Source organism: Rhea pennata, chromosome 1, assembly GCF_028389875.1.
Source record: "Rhea pennata isolate bPtePen1 chromosome 1, bPtePen1.pri, whole genome shotgun sequence".
NCBI classification, from domain to species: Eukaryota; Metazoa; Chordata; class Aves; order Rheiformes; family Rheidae; genus Rhea; species Rhea pennata.
The window spans coordinates 90,309,831-90,327,753 of NC_084663.1; the positions used below are offsets into that span (position 1 = coordinate 90,309,831).

The following is a 17,923-nucleotide window of genomic DNA, read 5'->3' on the forward strand; positions in this document are numbered from 1 at the left end:
AAAAGGAATTCACAAGCAAAGTCTCATTTTTAGTCTTATTTCACAAGAAAACAAGCAGAGATTAAGTCATTTTTTAAACCCTGAAGGTGACCTCTCAGTAAGCCAACAGAATTCCCCACCATTATAGAAAAGGGGCTCTCCTTCACATTTTACAGAGGAAGAAGAAACAGCAGAGTCCAGATCTAGCTTATTCAAAAGACCATGAGTTCCTTCATTAAGCCAGGAACAACATCCAAGAGTCAAATCCCAGACCTGAGCGTCAACCACTAAATCTGCTTCAAAGTAATTCCACTACTAAGTTAATGGTTGCAGGAGACTGTTTCTACATTCACTTAAACCAGCAGACACTAATCTCTCCATCTGCAATAGATATGCATGCCACAGGGATCTGGACAAGATAAGTTGAACAGATGTTTAAGTGCGCACACGCTCTGGGGAGTTGTTCACAGAGTTCGACTGCTACCTTCAGCGTGCACAAGAACAAAGGAGATTTCTAGATAGCTTCATAGGGCATAGGAATTAAGGAGTCTTTTTAGACAGTTGTCCTCTCTTGCACCTTTGTTGAGGAGAGCATTAATCCCAGCAGGAAGAGTGACGCTGACATATGTAAACCATACTTACAGATAATGCACAGCTCCAGGTACATCTAACGCAGTAAACCTCATCTATACCAATGACAGAACTGCAGATACCACCACGTTACAGAACCAAGCCAGGAGTGTCACAGCACTGCCACGGAAACAAGCTGCCAGCATCTATGTGTGCCCCAGCATTCAGTAAAACCAGTACTCTTAGGTGTCCAAACTGCTGGGAAATTTTGGCTGCATCAAGGCAGCTTCTTCAGAAAAAACAAATCCTATTTCATTCATGGCAGCACAAAACTCAGTCAACTGCTGGCCTCAAGGAGGAGGACAGAGAACTCAAGTTACTGAGAGCACCCTTCAGATCCCTGTGTGGCTACCTGGCTGAGTCCTTCAAGATAGTCCCTATTTGTCATTGAAGCAAGCTTCAGAGCTCAAACGCATGGAGTGTTTCAACTGACCACTGACAGCTCACGCAGGATCCAAATGATAACAATGGATCCAACTTAACAGGGGTTCATTCAGGTCCCTCACGTGATTCTTGGCTGCGCAAGGCAGCAAGAACAAACAGATGTTGTCAACAGCACATAAGCTGCTGAACACTTTCTCACACAGGGCTACTTAATTCCTTCAGCCCTGCTGTATGAAGGCAAGGAACTGGCTTACTGTCAGCAGCCTCTGAAAAGTGATACAAATGGCTCCATACGGCCTGAAGCGGTGCTGTCAAACTGGCACCTGGCCCGCACAACTGAAGAGCACAGACATCCTCAGCCAGATACTAACAAAGCCTCTCCCCTTTCCTTCAGTAAGGAGACAGGGCAAGAGGCCCAGAAAAAATTTAAAACAAGGATTTCATCCGCCTTAGCCCAGTGACCAGCCTCAACCTGTGCTATTGGCTCTTTTCATTTACAGAAACACACACTAGCTCCCTGACGCAAGAATGTTCCTTCCCATGCTGACAGAAAGGAAGAGAGCCTCAATTTGGTAATTTCTGAGAGACTCTGGGATTCCTCCAGAGGAAGATTCAGAAACCAGCGATATCACTGGAACAACAGCAGTTGGTGCTCTGTGCTATAGCATAGCCACATTCATCTATACCCTTGGACTTCAAGGGTTTGTACCTACCTCAAGTGTCCCAGGCTGTAATATCGTGATTCTCCATCCGTTGACCGAACTACCTTGACAGTGAACATGGGCTGCAGCTGCCGTAGTTCTAGCAGCACAATGGCCAGGTAGTGAATGAAGAGTAGCGCATCCACCAGAGACACTGCATACTGCACTATTCCTTGGTAGTTGGTGTCCTTTGAGTCCAAAATGCGAACACCATAAAAGAGCCAGTAGGAAAACACAAACAGAAATATGAGGACCAACAACAGGGCCCGAAACACGAACACCCTGGGTACATCTGCCTTGGGCTGGCGGAAGAACAAAGCCCAGGTCCCAATCAGGAGAATGAGGAGTTTAAACGCCACAGAGATGAACAGTCCCTCACAGACAGTACCACATGGCTCCAGATCATCCCGCCACAGGATTTGGGGTAACAGAATGAAGGCGATGGGGGTAAGGAAGACAAGCAGTCCAAGAACAGCCGCCACTGTTAAGCCCAGGTAACGTTTGCAGTCCAACCCAACACTGTCCTCCAGATCTTTACTGATCCTGGCAATGTCCTCCTGGGAAATGCTGTGCTCAGAGGTGCCTGTGATTGCTGTTGTGGTCTCACCCCAGTTATCATCCTAACAGAGGAAGAGAGAAACAAAAAACAAGAATGAAACAATTGAGCGGTTTGTTCCAGGTCTTACATTTTAGCAACCTCTGTCCATCCAAGAAAAAAAAGGGAACAGACTTAAGTCTCAGGAGAGAAAAAACAAATAAACAAACCACACAAAAAGAAAACAAAACAGAAGTACTGCCTTCAACATCAAGCCCCAAAATTAACAAAGATTTAGGAATAGCAGCAGCTTGCCTAAACCAGTGACTATAAACTTTAGGTGCTGCTTAAATGTGCAACTGCAGAGCAGGAAACTCAGCTTTCTATGCCACGCACTGTATCTCAGAGGTAAACAAATAATATCACATAACTCTTGGAAACTGCAGTAACGATCAGTTCCCACGTGCTAGGCAAGGATAGCACCCTTTCAGCCCACAAATTCCATGGTGCAAGCACACCAGAGAATCACCTGAAAGGGAAGCTTTCATTTCAGTGTTTCAAGACAGTCATTACACAATCAAAACCATGCCCACACATTATTTTTCCATTAGTACAGAAGCAACTGTAATTTCAGCAAGTTCCTCCAGGTTCTTCTTTTAACATCCTGTATGGACACACTGCACAGAATAGCTGACATATTCTAATAAAAGCTTAGTTAAACCACTAATTCACAGGTGGTCAAAGATATTTACAAGTACGAGGCTTTACATTTAGGAGATACAGACTACCATGTAACTGGTATCAGAGTCTAGGACTTTATCAGAGGCCATTCAGCCTCCAAAAAGCCTACCTGCAATACAACTGCCATGCAGTCAAGCTTCAGACTATAAGTTCTCCAAAAGTCAGATTTCTACCCTAGCGGACTTCAGAGGACACCTGCAAGCTAGTACTCCCAATCCATTACGCCTCTAATTGCTCCTCCCTGGTGCTGGCGTGGCCAAGGTCTTAGGCTGACATGTACAGATATGACTCATCACTGCTGAGTAAGTGACTCATGCACATGAAGACTCCTGACACTTTACACAAGTACACACAGAACAGCAGAAACGCTTCTAGGTAGCATGTGTTTTGTTCCTTGGCACCTTGTGTCTTTGTAGTTGAAACGCTCATTCACAAGCACAGGTTTTGTTCTTTTGCCCACCCTCCCAGGCATATCTGGTTAGAGCGTGGTGCTGCTAATGCCTAGGTCGTGGGTTCAACCCCCGTAGGGGCTATGCTGAGGGTTGGACTAGATGATCTCCAGAGGTCCCTTCCAATCTTACCATTCTATGATTCTACGATCCTCCTGTCACCCATGTCATTAACAGGATTTCCATCTTCTCCCAGACTTCTGCAACTGCACATGCTGAGCCAAGCGTATTGTTTTAAAGAAACAGGTATTGTTTTAAATATGATATGTGATACCTATAGAAACAGGCATGCTACAGCACTTTATGGCTGTGTAGCCTCTGGCTTAGAGCACCTTTTAGCCATTATTCACTTCTACAGAGTTACAAAAAAATGTCTTCAAGAAACCTTGGGAGAGGAGTGGAAAGAAACTACTGTCCACAGTACACTACACACTACATCGAACAACTCTAGGAATTTAACTTCTAATGCACTCCAAAACATGAATACCTCCATGCCTAGAGTAGTAGGGGTTTGAGACAGACAGACCACAAAAAGTCAGCATCTTGAATTAATCTGAGTGGGGGTTTTCTTCCTCCTTTTAAAGAAAAAAAAAATCACTTCTCATCAAAACAGAGGCCCCAGAAGACATACCTGCATTGTAGCATATCCTGAAAGGGAGTACAATCATATCACATTTTCCTCTTTGTTGGTGTTTCCAGTACAGGCATCTAAGCATTTCAAGTATTTTATGCTTACGTATGAAATAATTCTGTATAATTTCTACAGTTTTATGGACTGTGCAGAAGAAAGAGGCACATAAGTACCACAGCACTTTAAGGCTGCAGTCCAAAAAGAAACCACATAGCCCTAGTCCTAGTCCACCTCTTGTAACAGCTCCTCCCATTTTAAGAGACTCAAGCAACAAAAAAAATCATGCAGCTGCATGGAAACATGAGTCTTAAGCTCCAGTGGTACAAAGCTATTGGACTTAATCTAAGGCACTCTGCTCACTAGGAGACAATTGTGCTCATGCATCAGCTTATTTTTCTTTAAATTCACCTTGACAAGGTCTTCCTGAAAACAAGAAGGGCTTATGAATTTACTAGCACTTTTAGAACTATTCAGAGTAATAGCTGAGAGTCAGAAAAACAAATATCTCATTACAAAACACCAAAAGGAGGTACATAAATTCAGGAATTCAGCCACCTATCATCACATAAATACTGTTACAAGTACTACCATACACATCTTCAGTGGGAACAGCACAGCTGCTTTTCGAGGCGGAGGGAGGAGGACAGGCATAGCAGGAGCTCAACAACTAAGAACTCAAATTCCAAAAAATCTAACCCAGGAGGCACTGAAGTGTTCTTCAGTCTGTCTTGCAGCATCAGTCATTTCTTGAAAATGAATATGCACCTCATATCAATTGCTGGAACTTCAGATACAGCGCAGGTACTGGATCTATGCTAGATACAAGCTAAAAATAGTATTTTTCCATTCTTTGTTTGATCTAGTGTTAATACACCAGCTTCACTGCAAGGTTTTCCTTTTTGTTTGCTTTCCCTCCTAGGTATTTCACATTCGCTTTACATTTCTTGCCTCCCTTCCCTACTGGGATCCTGGCTCCTAATATTTTACACTCTTACCCCTTAAAAGCAAGTGCATATACAGGTGAATGAATTGACACAAATAATGCACAGTGAAGATGATGTAAACAGATGTTTCTATAGAGCTTGACAGATGACACTCAATGGAGACAGAGTGCCTCGGTGGAAACTAATGCCCCAATGGCAGTCACATCAGCATTGGTACTGTCAAAAATAATGCCGGCAGAAATGACAGAACTGACTGAGACTTTGGCTTTATGCACAAATAAGTATATTTAAAAACAGAGGTACAAAAAAAAAAACACTCTTGTTGTAGCGGGCTAATTCTAAATGGAACTATAGCACTCTAGCTCTATGGGAAGGTAGCTATGGAATAAACCATGATTGTTCACTACTAGCATGCAAGCAACATTTTCTACTTGTGCTAGTAGCATCAGGCAGTCTGCTCCAGAAACCACACTCCATGTTCATTTTTGCTCCCTCTTTACCTGGCCCTCCTCTGTCCGAGAGGCATCATTCCCAAGCAGCGGTTCTGCAGGTGGTGTCTGGATAGTGACGGACTTCTCTGATCGACTGCCATCTTTGCTTCGTGGTGATTTGTGCCTGTCCCGACTCCTTATTCCAAGGAGAGCAAGAAGAGAAGAAAGTTACCAAAAAGAGTCTCTGGAGCACGACCTGGAACATGCAACATCTGTATTTACAGCAAGTACCCTAACATTAGGTTATAGTCATGCTTGCCCCATCTCTTGATCAGTAATGATTCGAGTTGTGATAAAACTAGCTTCAGAAGAGGCAGAAAACGACCTTGCCAAGAGCAGCCTAGAGCCCAGTGGTTGGGATAGCCTAACCCCTCAGCTGTTGCAGAGGAAAGCAAAGGGGAAGGCAGTATCTTGCCACCACCTCAGCTTCTTTTAAAATAGTTTCTGAAAGTGTTGCACTTTTATTGAAAGTTTGCATTCTTTCAAGAACTAGCCACTCCATTTGAGATTAACTACTTTACACAGTTCACTACCTGCAAAAAGGTTTCTCAGAGACACATACAGTTAACACAGAATTAATCAAGACAGCCCTAGATCCTGCAAGGTGAAGTCTTGCCAGCTAGGACTCCTGGTGAAGTTTATTTTTATTGGTTAATATGCCCCTGCTAACCTCTTACAGGCAGAGAGCATCAAGGGTACCAGCCACACATACTTCTGCCTTCCCTTTTAAAACTTTATGGCTTCACTTCTGAAGATGCCTCAGGATGAGTTAAGCTCCACCACTCCTAGCACCAGTAATCTGCTCACCTGCATTTCCCTCCCCCTCCCCGCCTGGGCAGGAAAGTAGCCTTTATACCAAATGACAGAGGCTGTAGGATTGAGTGTTCTTTTGGGAACTCTGAAGTCCTCTTTCCACATTGCAGTCTAAACTTCAAAGAGTAATCCTTCTTTTTCTTTTCTTTCTTTTTTTTTTTTTTTTTGGGGGGGGGGGGGGGAGGGCAGGAGAGATAGAAGAGGGCCCTAAGTGAGTGAGAAGGAGAAAAGACAAACAAGACTTTACTCAAGAACTGGACTGCAAGCAAAGAGACTTCTTTCACAGAAGAGTTCTTTTTCCAATCACACTAAATAATTGCTTCTGAAATGCAAAGTTACTTTGGACCAATTCAGTTCTAACTTACAAAGACTGTAAGTGGTACAAGTTTTATACGTAAAGTTAATGATAATAAAGCAGAGGGCGGGGGCGTGGAAAAAAAAAAAAAAAAGATAATGTTTCCAAGTAATCAGATGTTTTTCCACACTATTGAACTATTGCAACAATCATGCAGAAAAAAGACTTGCTATTCAAGTTCAGAAATGCCTGACTTCCAATCCAATTAATCCTGATAAAGGACTCATTGCAGACTCAAATACCACTAAAATTCTATTTGAACAATAAACAGCAGACAAGAGGGTGGTGAGGAGAGGAAGGAAGCCTTACTGCTACATGGTTTAAAAAAAAAAAAAAAGGCATTAAAAGGGAAAAATGGACAAATATCAGTTTGGAAACTTTGGCACATCTTCTTCCCCAGACACTTTATTAAGCCCTCTCACTTTAACAATACAGTTAAGTGATCTTTTCCTTCTATTGACTCTTCTCCAATCTTTCCAGTCATACATGACTCCAGAGTGCATGTAACTGGTAGAATACCACAAAATTAGTAGGATAATTGCTTCCAGTCTTCTCTCTGGGTTCCTCATAAAGTCTCTCCACCTGCATCTCCTCCATGTAGCCTTACTGAGTTTAGCCCAACTTAGAAATTTTTCCACAGGACATATCCTAGGTGAGAGCAGCCAGCAATTTAGAATAAACGTTTCCTTACCCTTGTCTGTGGGCTTTTTTGGAGTGACCTGAGTAGTGAGAATATCCTGAATACGTTGATTCTGTATCCATGGTAGCAGACATTAGGACTGCGCAGCAGAGGTACAGACTGTACGTTATTTAAAGGATGAGTTGCTGGTGCTCCTGAGGTGGAGTCCGTAGTAAAAGTGCTTTCCAGGGTACTCTTTGCTTCCCAATCATCAGTGAGGCCTGGTCTTCAGGAATGAAGAAGCTTCAGTTACAAGGAACCCAACCAGAGGGCAGGGGAGGGAGGGTGTTGTGCTACTCAGCATCAACCTAGGGAAAGACAAGCAGGGATAGAAATGCATTCTACGCAAAGCAAGACAACATTCCTACTGCAGTAATTCCTCCACCCTCTTCGCCTCAGCCACACAGCAGCACTCATCACACTGTCTGTAAACAGCTCACAAGTTCTTCCTGGCTGATACATCTCTTTCAGGTTTACAGAGAAACGTAAACATTTGTAGAGCTTTAAATAAGCTGATAATATACGTTCTTTCTGATTTTTGGATGAATGGACTAGATAGTGCAAAACAGAGGTAAGCCACTTGGAAAAGACAGTGATTTGGAGAAGACTCAGCAGCCTAAATATAGACATTTACTCCCAGGAAAAGTATTGGCCTTGACTTCCCCATCCCATCTTCACACCAATATAAAGCACGTCCCAAATACCATCAGATTCAGAATCGCAGCATAATAGTCTGTTTGGGGGAAGGTGCGGCAGAGATGTGATTATACCAGGAGAAATGCAGGAATGGATCAGACCACCATGCCTGAACCTGCTTTGTTTTCATAACTGCAAGGTGTGCCCATTTTACAAGCATTAGTTACTACACAATCAATGGCACTATAAGCACCTCCTTTCCTTTGCAACCTTTACCTCCAAAAATTAATCGGGGCCTTGAAGAATTGAATTTGATTTAAAATTATGTCTATATATATACACCCATACACTCATAACACTGGGGAATGCTGATTAGAGAACATATCTAGTTTATATGGGCCAATATTTCTCATAAAGTACCTCCATTTGGAACAGCAGCTACAGTCCTAACTCTAAAGGACAAGAGAGGCATGGTTTTGGTGACAGGAACAGGGAGACATCAGAACAATTCCTAATAGTTACATGTCAAAAGCTTTGAATCTTGTGGGAGAAAAAGGTAGACACCAATCGCTCCCAAGTCCAGACTGTGCATTAGCTGATTGAGTTGCCAGCTTGGAGGATGAATGAATATATAAAGAGGTACAGACAACAGGGTTGCAGCTATGGATGGTGCTGCATTGGCACAGCCCACTGTTTGGCTCGAGAGCCTTTTTGCATGTTTCCTGCCCAGACTATTGCCACCTCTAACCAACATCAGTGGGATGGAAGGCCACAGTCATGCTGTAGTTTTAGAAAGAGGAAAAGGCTGCTTTAAATTAAATCCCTGCATTATTTTCTGCTCACAGCAGTTTTCAAAGCTGTCTGCAACAAAATCATCAACCGTTGCCTTCCACTCACTGCCTCCCCAAACACAGAAAGGGACGAGAAGAGAAATAAGACTTTATACTTGGTCAGCTATTATTTCCAGCCACATACACATCATGGCACAATCTGTAACAACACTGAGAAGTGGTCCCTTTACATCAGGAGCTGCAGGTATTTGTCTAGCACTTGAGCTTGCCAAGGCTCTTTGAAAGGAGAAATAGAGGATGGGACCTCTTGTATACATGAATTCTCAGGCTGTAAGTGCGCATCATGCCTCAAAAGAGCTCCTTTGAAGCAGCACAAAATCTGTGAAGAACAAACAAGGGTGGAACCATAAGGCCTGGTTTGGGGAAGGGGAAGTGAGAATGAATTTTAACCATATAGGCACAGCAAAACAAAAAGTCAAGGCACACCACAGTTTGGAGTATGTCATTAGTAACATAACATGAACAAAAACCCTCCAGCTTGGTACACTTGATGAAACACTCATTAACTCACTAGGTTCACACACTGCCTGTGGCTTACAGCTCCAGCAATACACACAGACCCAGAAAAGCTGATTTTTTTTTTTCTCTCTGCCTTGCTATTGCGCTGCTGGGTAACCTATGATAAACCCCTTCCTCTGCGCCCATCCTTCACTGATGAATGGGGCTAAGCCTCTCCTCCCAACCCTCATAAAGCACTATGAGGCTCACATTAGGCATGGCCGTGCAAGAGCTCACAGACATCAGGCAAGACAAACCAGGAACACACTCAGTTGCACAAATGGTGTTAGTAAGTATTACAGGCTTAAACTACTGGCAGTTCAAACTTAGAGTATCTTCTCTGAGAGCAGCCACTGTTTTTATAAAAACATACTACCACACTACAGGAATAGCAAAAATGAAAGGAGCTGTTCGTGTACCTCAGTAAGGGTTACTAATTTTTCCTAGGCTTCTTAAACTGAAAGCTGGCATATGTGGCCTACTAGCAAGTACCTCAATGGACTTTGCCTTCATACACATAGCCTCCAGGAGAGGTTGAATGAGGAAACCAAGGCACAGAGGCATACTACTCACCCAGGATCACATGCCAGTGCTATGGGGGAACCCATGAGAAAAGTATCAGTTTCCCAGCATTTTCCTTTAATTTTAGGACGGAATTTCTTCCAAATTCCCAGACAGAAGAATCAAAGTTGAGACACTGATTCGGAGGAGAGCTTCTTGTGCCCCCTATCATTTCCAGTAACACAGGACCACATTTCTCTGGAGACCAAGAACACTTCAGCAGGTAGAAACTGCTGTAAAAATGCATAGGCTTCCTAGACACAAGCCACGAAGTAAGGAGTTCCTGTTTTTACAAAGCTACAGAAGGCAAGTTGACATGTGCACGCTACCCTGCACAACCAGATCCAAACAAAGTGCAATTTTTAAACACCTCTACTGCAGAATTTAGTAATCTTCACCATCCTTATTCTACCCTCTCTGGACCAGGACAACTATTCTGCCAAGAAGTGGCCGACCATTTAAGGCCTCATCCCTTCACAAACAAGCAACAATTGAGAGTCTGATTTAATTAGTTCAAATGCTTTCACAAAGGATCATTACATCTCACAGGACTCCACTGAAGGCATGGTCTGTTTGCAGAGCTTTTGGCCCTGCGTGAAAGGCATCTCCTCTGGCCTGAGGGTACAGTTACACGGCTTTCCTGTCAAAGCTGAGGTACAGCGTAAGTAACTTCCACGTCCACATCAGGGTTCACCATTCAATTGTGTCAACGCAATTCTCAAAGAGCAAACAGCACCACTGAAAAAAATCTCAATTCTCCCCCTTGCCGTGCTTTTGTCTTGAATCCTTTCCATGACCTAGTTCACATAACAGCCCCAAACACCACAACCAACATCGTGATGAATAGCAGCAGAAGCAAACAGCTAGAAGGCAGACAGGAATTCCTCCTCCACTGGATTCAACCTATTGTGCAACTACACACTGAGCACTTGGCTCCCAGTAGGGCTGGGACTCTCACTTTGCCTTTCCCTTGTTCACGGATGACGGAAGCACGCTTCATCTTACTGTAACTACACGATGAGGAACAATGCTAAGGATGCCCAAAAGGAAAATTTGGAACTCTGTTCTGGCAAGTGTGGTGGCCACACTGTGCACAGCAGTGAAGAAATGTAGTCACCCTTCCCTAAGTACAGTAGAGATCACAGTAATTACAATTTCTGTGCAGCTATGTAACTCAGTGCAACTCCTTTTTTCACATAAAGCGATTCATAGATCTCAAAAAAAGAGACAAACTTTTTAATTGCTATTTTCCACGCTTGCGGCTCAATCCCATTTCCAGTGAAGTTAGCTTTGTGATCATCTTCAAGGGAGAACAATTTGGCTTCAAGCCCAAGGAAAATTTAAAAGAACAAGTTACATCTTTAAATCAAAGGCAAATGCAAACAAGAACGCCCTGTATCGCAATGGATTTTCCCTTGTGAAGTTGAGGCAAATAACTCCACAGCAGCTAAACTTTGAAATCCTTGTCAGTATAGTTTCAATCTTATCCAGTGTAGAACTTGCAATGAATTAGAGTTAATTTACCAACTGGCTCATGAAATTACATATACTTGAAAGTGCCATCTGGAGCACAAGCAGCCACCAGTGTCTGCAAGTATGTGCACACATTCAGTTCAGTGTACTGTTGGCTTCACTTGTTAAACAGCACCAGCTGTCTATAGGATAATGGATGCCCATTAGCTATCACAATGAAGAATTTTTCAGCATTTAGTGAGGTGAAGAGCTTTGCAAATTAAACACATAGAACCCCAAGAGCTATACAGAACCCCAAGAGCTATGCTAAGAGACAGCATTAGACTTCAAGGTTAAAAATAGTATAAAAGAGAGACTGTAAGACAGTCGAGAAATTCAGCTGTGGCATTACCTCTGCTACATGCTATAGCTGTAGCATATTCCTATCATTCACATCAGAAAAAATGATAAGTTACATAACTTACTGTATTCAATTGTATTGAAAGACCTATGAACAATATAGCAGGAACTTTTTGCTTTTGAATTTCCTGAGTAGGCTTGATCCAGCAATCTGATCTGTAGGTACCTAAGTTTACCCATGTTTATCTATTTGCAGAGCCAAGGACTTCAGTTTCAATTGCCAGCATGCTTTTGGAATCGTTTTTTTTTTTCTTCCAAAAACTTTTTATTTATTTTTGCATGTAATTAAATAAGGTATATTCTGGCCTTGAAATACATAAGCCAAAGTCTTCAGCTGATTATGATAGCTCTTAATTTGTAAGCCCTTCACCCTTAAAACAAAACAAAACAAAAACAAAAAAACCCCAGCAAATTCAAGCCCTATAGCTTCTCTTTTCTTTATTGCTTCTCACAGGTCTCTTAGAAGCAGTTCACGGACACCCAGGAATTTGCATCCCCCAGGCTGGAAATCATAAGTCCATGGCATGGGTATTTCAAAAAGGTAAGTCACTGTATTTGTTGAAGCAATCCACTCATATGCTTTATTAGAACATACTATAACACTGGTCTGAAAATATAGTGAGGCTATCTTATTTGACAACATAAAAGAAGTCTGAACAAAATTGAGTGAGTACCGTTTCCCAGCAGCAAGTTCCTCTTGCCTCTCTGTTATACAGTTGAACCATGGCTTGGAAAGTTTTCTGCACAGAATCCACTAAACCACTATTTCCTCAGGGGAAGTCCTTTGCTTGTTCCAAGAACCAACCACACCTATACGTCCAAATCTTGGAAAGCCCGCCCAGCATTCATATCAGTCATGCAAACTATACCTTATTTACCAATTTGCTAAATTAGTGAAAACCTCATACTTCCTCATCCATTTATTTCCAGCATTGTTGGACCCTTGAGCATACCTCTGATATTTGTGATATAGTCTCACATGCCCCAGTGCACATTAAAACAGCTATCAGTACCAACATTTAAAGCCCTACAGCCTCACAGAAACAAACCTGGGCAAGACCTACCTTGGAGCTGTTGCTTCAGACTGCATATCCAGGCAAACAATATATGTATCTTATTTCCAAAGGTTAGTTGGAGCCACAGCAGTTCAATGTTGAGAGAACACTAAAGGCTGTAAATTACAGAAGATTTACCTACTGACTGCACACTCCCTCCTTTAAGGCACTCTGTATCTTCCACACTCTCCATATGGAGGAGAAGTGGGGGGGGGGGGGGAAGCACACCATACACAGGTCTAGAGGCCCTGACCAAATCCAAGGATACAACACAGCTGGATTCCACAACAGTTTCCTTCTATCACCCTCCTTGTAATCAGCCCTTTATAAAGCCAACACCAGTCTGACCTTGCAAGGAGGAAGGACAGGAGTGCTGACCACAGAGGAATGATCTACTGATTTCTTTTTGGTGACCTGAATGACATGGTAGTTCTGAAGTAAAGGCTAATAAGAAATTTTTTAAAATTTTACAGAATAATTTTGACAAAAGCTTGTTTTCCTCTTCCACCAAATTCTCCAGCAACGGTATGAGATACAGAGGAGCATGATGCTACTTGTGCCTTGTACAATTACTGTTTCCCACTGGCAGAACTGGGCAGCATGGTTCCTTACTTAGATTGGTCTCTCAGGTCCTTACCCCTACACAGCAATAACACCAGGCCCTGCAACAGCAAAGCTACATTTCTGATGTTGTTCTTAGCTTTGGTTATCAGAGGTGGGAATGAAAGATGAAAGAAAGGTTACCACAACAACACAACACACAGTTTTGCTAGAACTGGCGCAGTCATGCTGGAGGCATTTCTGCAGCACAGTATCCTACTCTCTCTATTATGGTAAACTCTCTCTAGGTACAGATATTCATAACACATCAAGGTCTATTAAGAATACTGCCAATACTAACCAAAAGCAAAACGTCATTAGCAGCTACAAGGGGTTTAATATTAGAATAACTACCACCAAGCACAGCTCAAATATCTGCTTTCCTTTCAAAGGTGCTGGCCAATGACCACAGGTCTTTAGCTACTCACCCGGGTGGTTTGACACAGGCTGAAAATCCTTCCAAAATTCCAGCTCATAAGGAGCATTATGGAAAGCGAGGCTTTCTGTAAGACTCTATTCACCATTTATTTTTTCAAAATTAACAAGCAAAATGATGACTGAGCCAATACAAGTCCCAGAGTTGCAGTCAGTTATATAGCCAAACCCCAGAGGAGGAGAAAGAGCCAAGCACATTCAAAATAAAGTTCCTCAAAGACTATGTAGCTTCAGCAATCGTTAAGCAACTTAGAAGAGGTTCTCTTTTCTCTACAGTAGCAGTACGTTCTAGTGATGGGCTCACAGGCAACAATATCATGGAACATACTCTGCAATATTCTAATTTCCTCTTCCAGTCAGCGTCACTTAACCTCTTAAGTCTTTATAGCTGCAAGGATTTTGTGAGCAATGAATTGCTGACAAACTCAGGACCACAGAAACAATACTTTGATCAGTCACAGAATTACTAAGTCTGCCTCGATAGGCTAAAAACCTTTCATCAAGTCACTGAAGTTTTCACAGACCCTGCAGTGAAAGAACACAGTCTATGGCACAAGAAAGTTAAATTTACACTCTCAGCACTTTTTTAAGTAAAAAAACAATGTTTTTTCCTAGTGGCCATCCAAAGTTTGCTCTTACTGAAATTGAACAGCTAACGCAATAGTTTTGCCCTCTATTAGGCACACTCAGAAATGTTCAGCTGCACATCCCAGGCCAATATTGCCAGAGTACAGCAAAGAGGCTCTCCTTATGGCTACTGTGTTGCTGCCTGCTTTTGGAGCATATTCATCTCCAGCCATGTGAGGCTCCACATGCTGTAATTTGCGGAACAGAACTGACCACTCAGCACTGTGAGCCCACGATTTTGGGTATGATTCCAACTGACCAAATCAGCTTCTAACCAGAGAAACATAAGTGGGTTTTGTGTCCCCATCATGCCCCTAGCCACCCAGATGGATGATTTGAAACATAAAGCAGCTTGCTTTATACGATTTGTCCAATGATGCATTAGCAAAGTCTTCAAATCGCTCTGATTTTGCTCATGCTGGCTTGTTAGCAGTGCACCATTTCTTTCAAACACAAGGCTTGGAAAAGAAATTGTAGCCCACTGTGAGGGACTAAACCTACAGCTCCCTCCTGAATGTGAAGGTTTTGCTCATAAGAAGTTAAAACCTTTCTCGCTGAGACGTGAGAAGCATCAAAGCTACGACCGCACGGCCAAGTAGCTTTGCTCCACGCGGTGAAAAACCCGCTCCACAGCCGATGCTGGCCCCGCCGCCGCCAGTGCCCGAGCGGGCAGCGCGGTGCCCCGGAGGCCCCCCCGGGCTTACGCCACTCCCCCCGCAGCCAAGAGACGGGAATCGGCTCCCCGACAAACTCCGGGCAGAGGGAGCCGCCGCCGCCGCCGGGCGCCCCGCGGGCAGCCGCCGCCGGCCTCTCCGCCCGCCCCAGCGCCGCTCGGCTGGCAGCCCGCGGGCGCGGAGGAAGCTCCGGCCGCATCTCGCGCACGCCGCCGCCCCGGGGGCCGCAGAGGCCCGGCGGGACACGAGGGTCGGCCCGGGGAGGCGGCTTCGGGCTGCAGCTTCCCCTGCTCCCGCCGAGCGGGAGCACTAGCCCGTCCCGGCCCCGGCCGCGACCCCGCCAGGGAGCGCGGCTCCCCAGCGCAGCGGCAGCCCCAGCGCAGCACGGCAGCGGCGGCTCCCGGAGGCAAAAGGCGAGGGTGCGGCGCACGGCAGCGCCGCGGCCTCCCGCTCCGCTCCGCACCAGACCCCGCACCGAGCGACCTACCTAACCTCCCTCCCGCGGCCGCCCCATGCCGCACTCGGCACCGACCGCCGCCGCCGCTCCCCGGCGGTGGCCGCAGTGGCTGGTGCCGCCGCTTTCCGCTTCCTGTGCCCAGCACCGCCCCGCCCCGCACCCCCGTCCCTCCCCCCCGGCTACGGCCGCACCGCCCCCGGCCGCGGCCCGCAGCGGCTCTGGCGGCGCCGGGTGCCCCGCGCCCCGCCCCGGCGGAGCCGCCGCCCACGGCAGCCCCCGCGCTGCCCGGACGGGGTTCCCCCCGCGAGAGACCCGCAGAGCGCCTCTGCGACCCCAACTCCCCTTTGGGAAGCCGGTCCCCGTGCTCCATAAGCTGCCTCGTCCGGCACCCCAGCCTTGCCCACCCACACACCAGACCTGCTCCCTAGCATGTCCCACCTGCACCCCTGACGTCGCTCAGCTCCCCCGCACAAAGGCTGAACCGCAGCTCGTGGGCATCCAGCCCTTGCTGCAGCCATGGCTTGTGGGGACCTGCAGCCCGGACCCACTGCTTTACTCCCTAGTGACTTGATCTCACCCTTTGAACCTCTTACTGCAAATCTGCCTCCTCCCCATCTCAGCCTCAAGACACACTCCCTCACACTTCCTGCTGCTGCCTCTCTTCCTGAGATCCATCCCTTGCACTCCTCCCTGCTCCAACCCCTTGCCTGCTGAGCCCCACAGCACCCCCAGGGTTGAACCCTTCCCACACTGCTGTCCCCGTTCACTTGTTCTTACACAGTTACACTCCCCTCCAGGAGGAAGACTAGTTTCTTCAGGGTCTCCCACCTAGGATGCCCATGTTCCCAGGTTTCTCCCCACCAAGGGTGAATGTATCGCTAGGCACAGCAAAACCTAGCCTTCAGGATCGCTTGGTCTCCTCCTCAACCTGTAGCCTGCAGCTGCAGCACACTTTCCCCCAGCACTGAAAGGTCTGCAGCGAGGAAGGACCTCTTGCTCCCCAGGGAGGATGATCTAGTCTGCCCAAAGCCTCTAACAGGCTTCCTGTCTGCCCTGGCACTCAACTCTTACACCGCTTTGCTCTGGGCAGCTGGGAAGTTAAAAGGCAGAGAGTTCTGCATGCCATGCAAGTCACCCTTCCTGTCTCTGAATGCATTTCACCTCTGGGTTGTCTTACCCTTTAAAAACAGTTAAGCTTTTAGGTCATACAATGAACTAGCAGCTGAGAATGTGTAAAGAAAATCTAGACCACCTACCTATTAGTCCTATGTTTTGAATTACTCAAGAACAATCCACTCTGCAAAAGGAACAAATATAGAAGTTACCGAAGTTATTCCTACCACATAGTTTTTGAATTGCATTATCGCAGCTTCTGTGGATTGCATCTTTAATTTTCCCCTTCAACATCCTCTCACTCCCTTTCCAAAATAATGTTGTGATTTCGTTTGTAGTACTTGTCTACTCAAGATCTGTACAATATAGAACGACTTTACAATGAAACATAGGCAATTGGGAATTAGAAGAAATGTTTCCACATCCCTCTGATTTGGTAGTTGAATTTCCTCCTGTATTGCATGGTGTACGTACTTACCCAACCTCATTACTGACTGGAAGAGGTCTGTTTCAAATGATAAGACTCCATCTTGTATTATGCATCAACATGTGTCTAAACTTGCCCAAGGCCTGAGCACTCTGCTGCATTCCAGACAATCGCCCTGCCCTGGAAAGTGTTTGACATCCTGCTGAAAGCCTGTCTCTCAGCATCACTGGGTGCTAACGGCTCCCAGCTGCTGAACTATCACAACATGACTTTTTTCCTCCTTGTTCCAGTGCTTGGAGGTGGGGCAGGTGTGACAAAAGGCAACAGACTGGAGTTAATGCAGGCCATGCATGTGCCACAGGAGAGCAACTCAGTGCAAGAAGGAAGATTTTACCTATGCAGAGTGGGAAGCAGGAGTCACTGCCTTGGCTGAAAGGCTAAGGAAACTAAGGAAAAATAGCTTCAACAAGGAAAAGGAGATCATTTCAAAGGTACTTCTTTTCTTGGATCTTTAATTTCTTTAACTGGAATTCTCTCAAAGTGACCAAGAAACTCTTCTGCTAAGTCCATATTTCTTGTTCTCCTATTATGCCACCCCAGCAGTGGTTCAAGAAAATTTTTGGAGTAGACAGAGCCAAGGCAGAGTTCAGAAGAAGCCTGTTTAAAGTGGGGCCAGTAAAAGGCTGAGAAGATTTAGATGAGTCTTAAATACTAGTTTCATGGTGTAGGGCAGCAGGACTTACTGCAGCATGCCAAAGGAAGGTTGGCTACAAGATCTAAGCTGA

The 17,923-nt window shown here is 45.2% G+C and overlaps 1 protein-coding gene across 1 annotated transcript in view; it reads right to left on the reverse strand.

Moving 5' to 3' along the window:
- The window catches only part of VANGL1 (VANGL planar cell polarity protein 1), a 44,646-nt gene extending 28,932 nt beyond the window's left edge, over window positions 1–15,714 (reverse strand). Inside the window, exons 1-4 of the mRNA XM_062595231.1 lie at window positions 15,629–15,714; window positions 7,345–7,640; window positions 5,495–5,621; window positions 1,707–2,314 (exon numbers count right to left, since the gene is read on the reverse strand). Of these exons, the coding sequence (XP_062451215.1) occupies window positions 1,707–2,314; window positions 5,495–5,621; window positions 7,345–7,427 (818 nt within the window). The 5' untranslated portion in view covers window positions 7,428–7,640; window positions 15,629–15,714. The remainder of the gene's footprint in view (window positions 1–1,706; window positions 2,315–5,494; window positions 5,622–7,344; window positions 7,641–15,628) is intronic.
- Window positions 15,715–17,923: the final 2,209 nt, after the last annotated feature.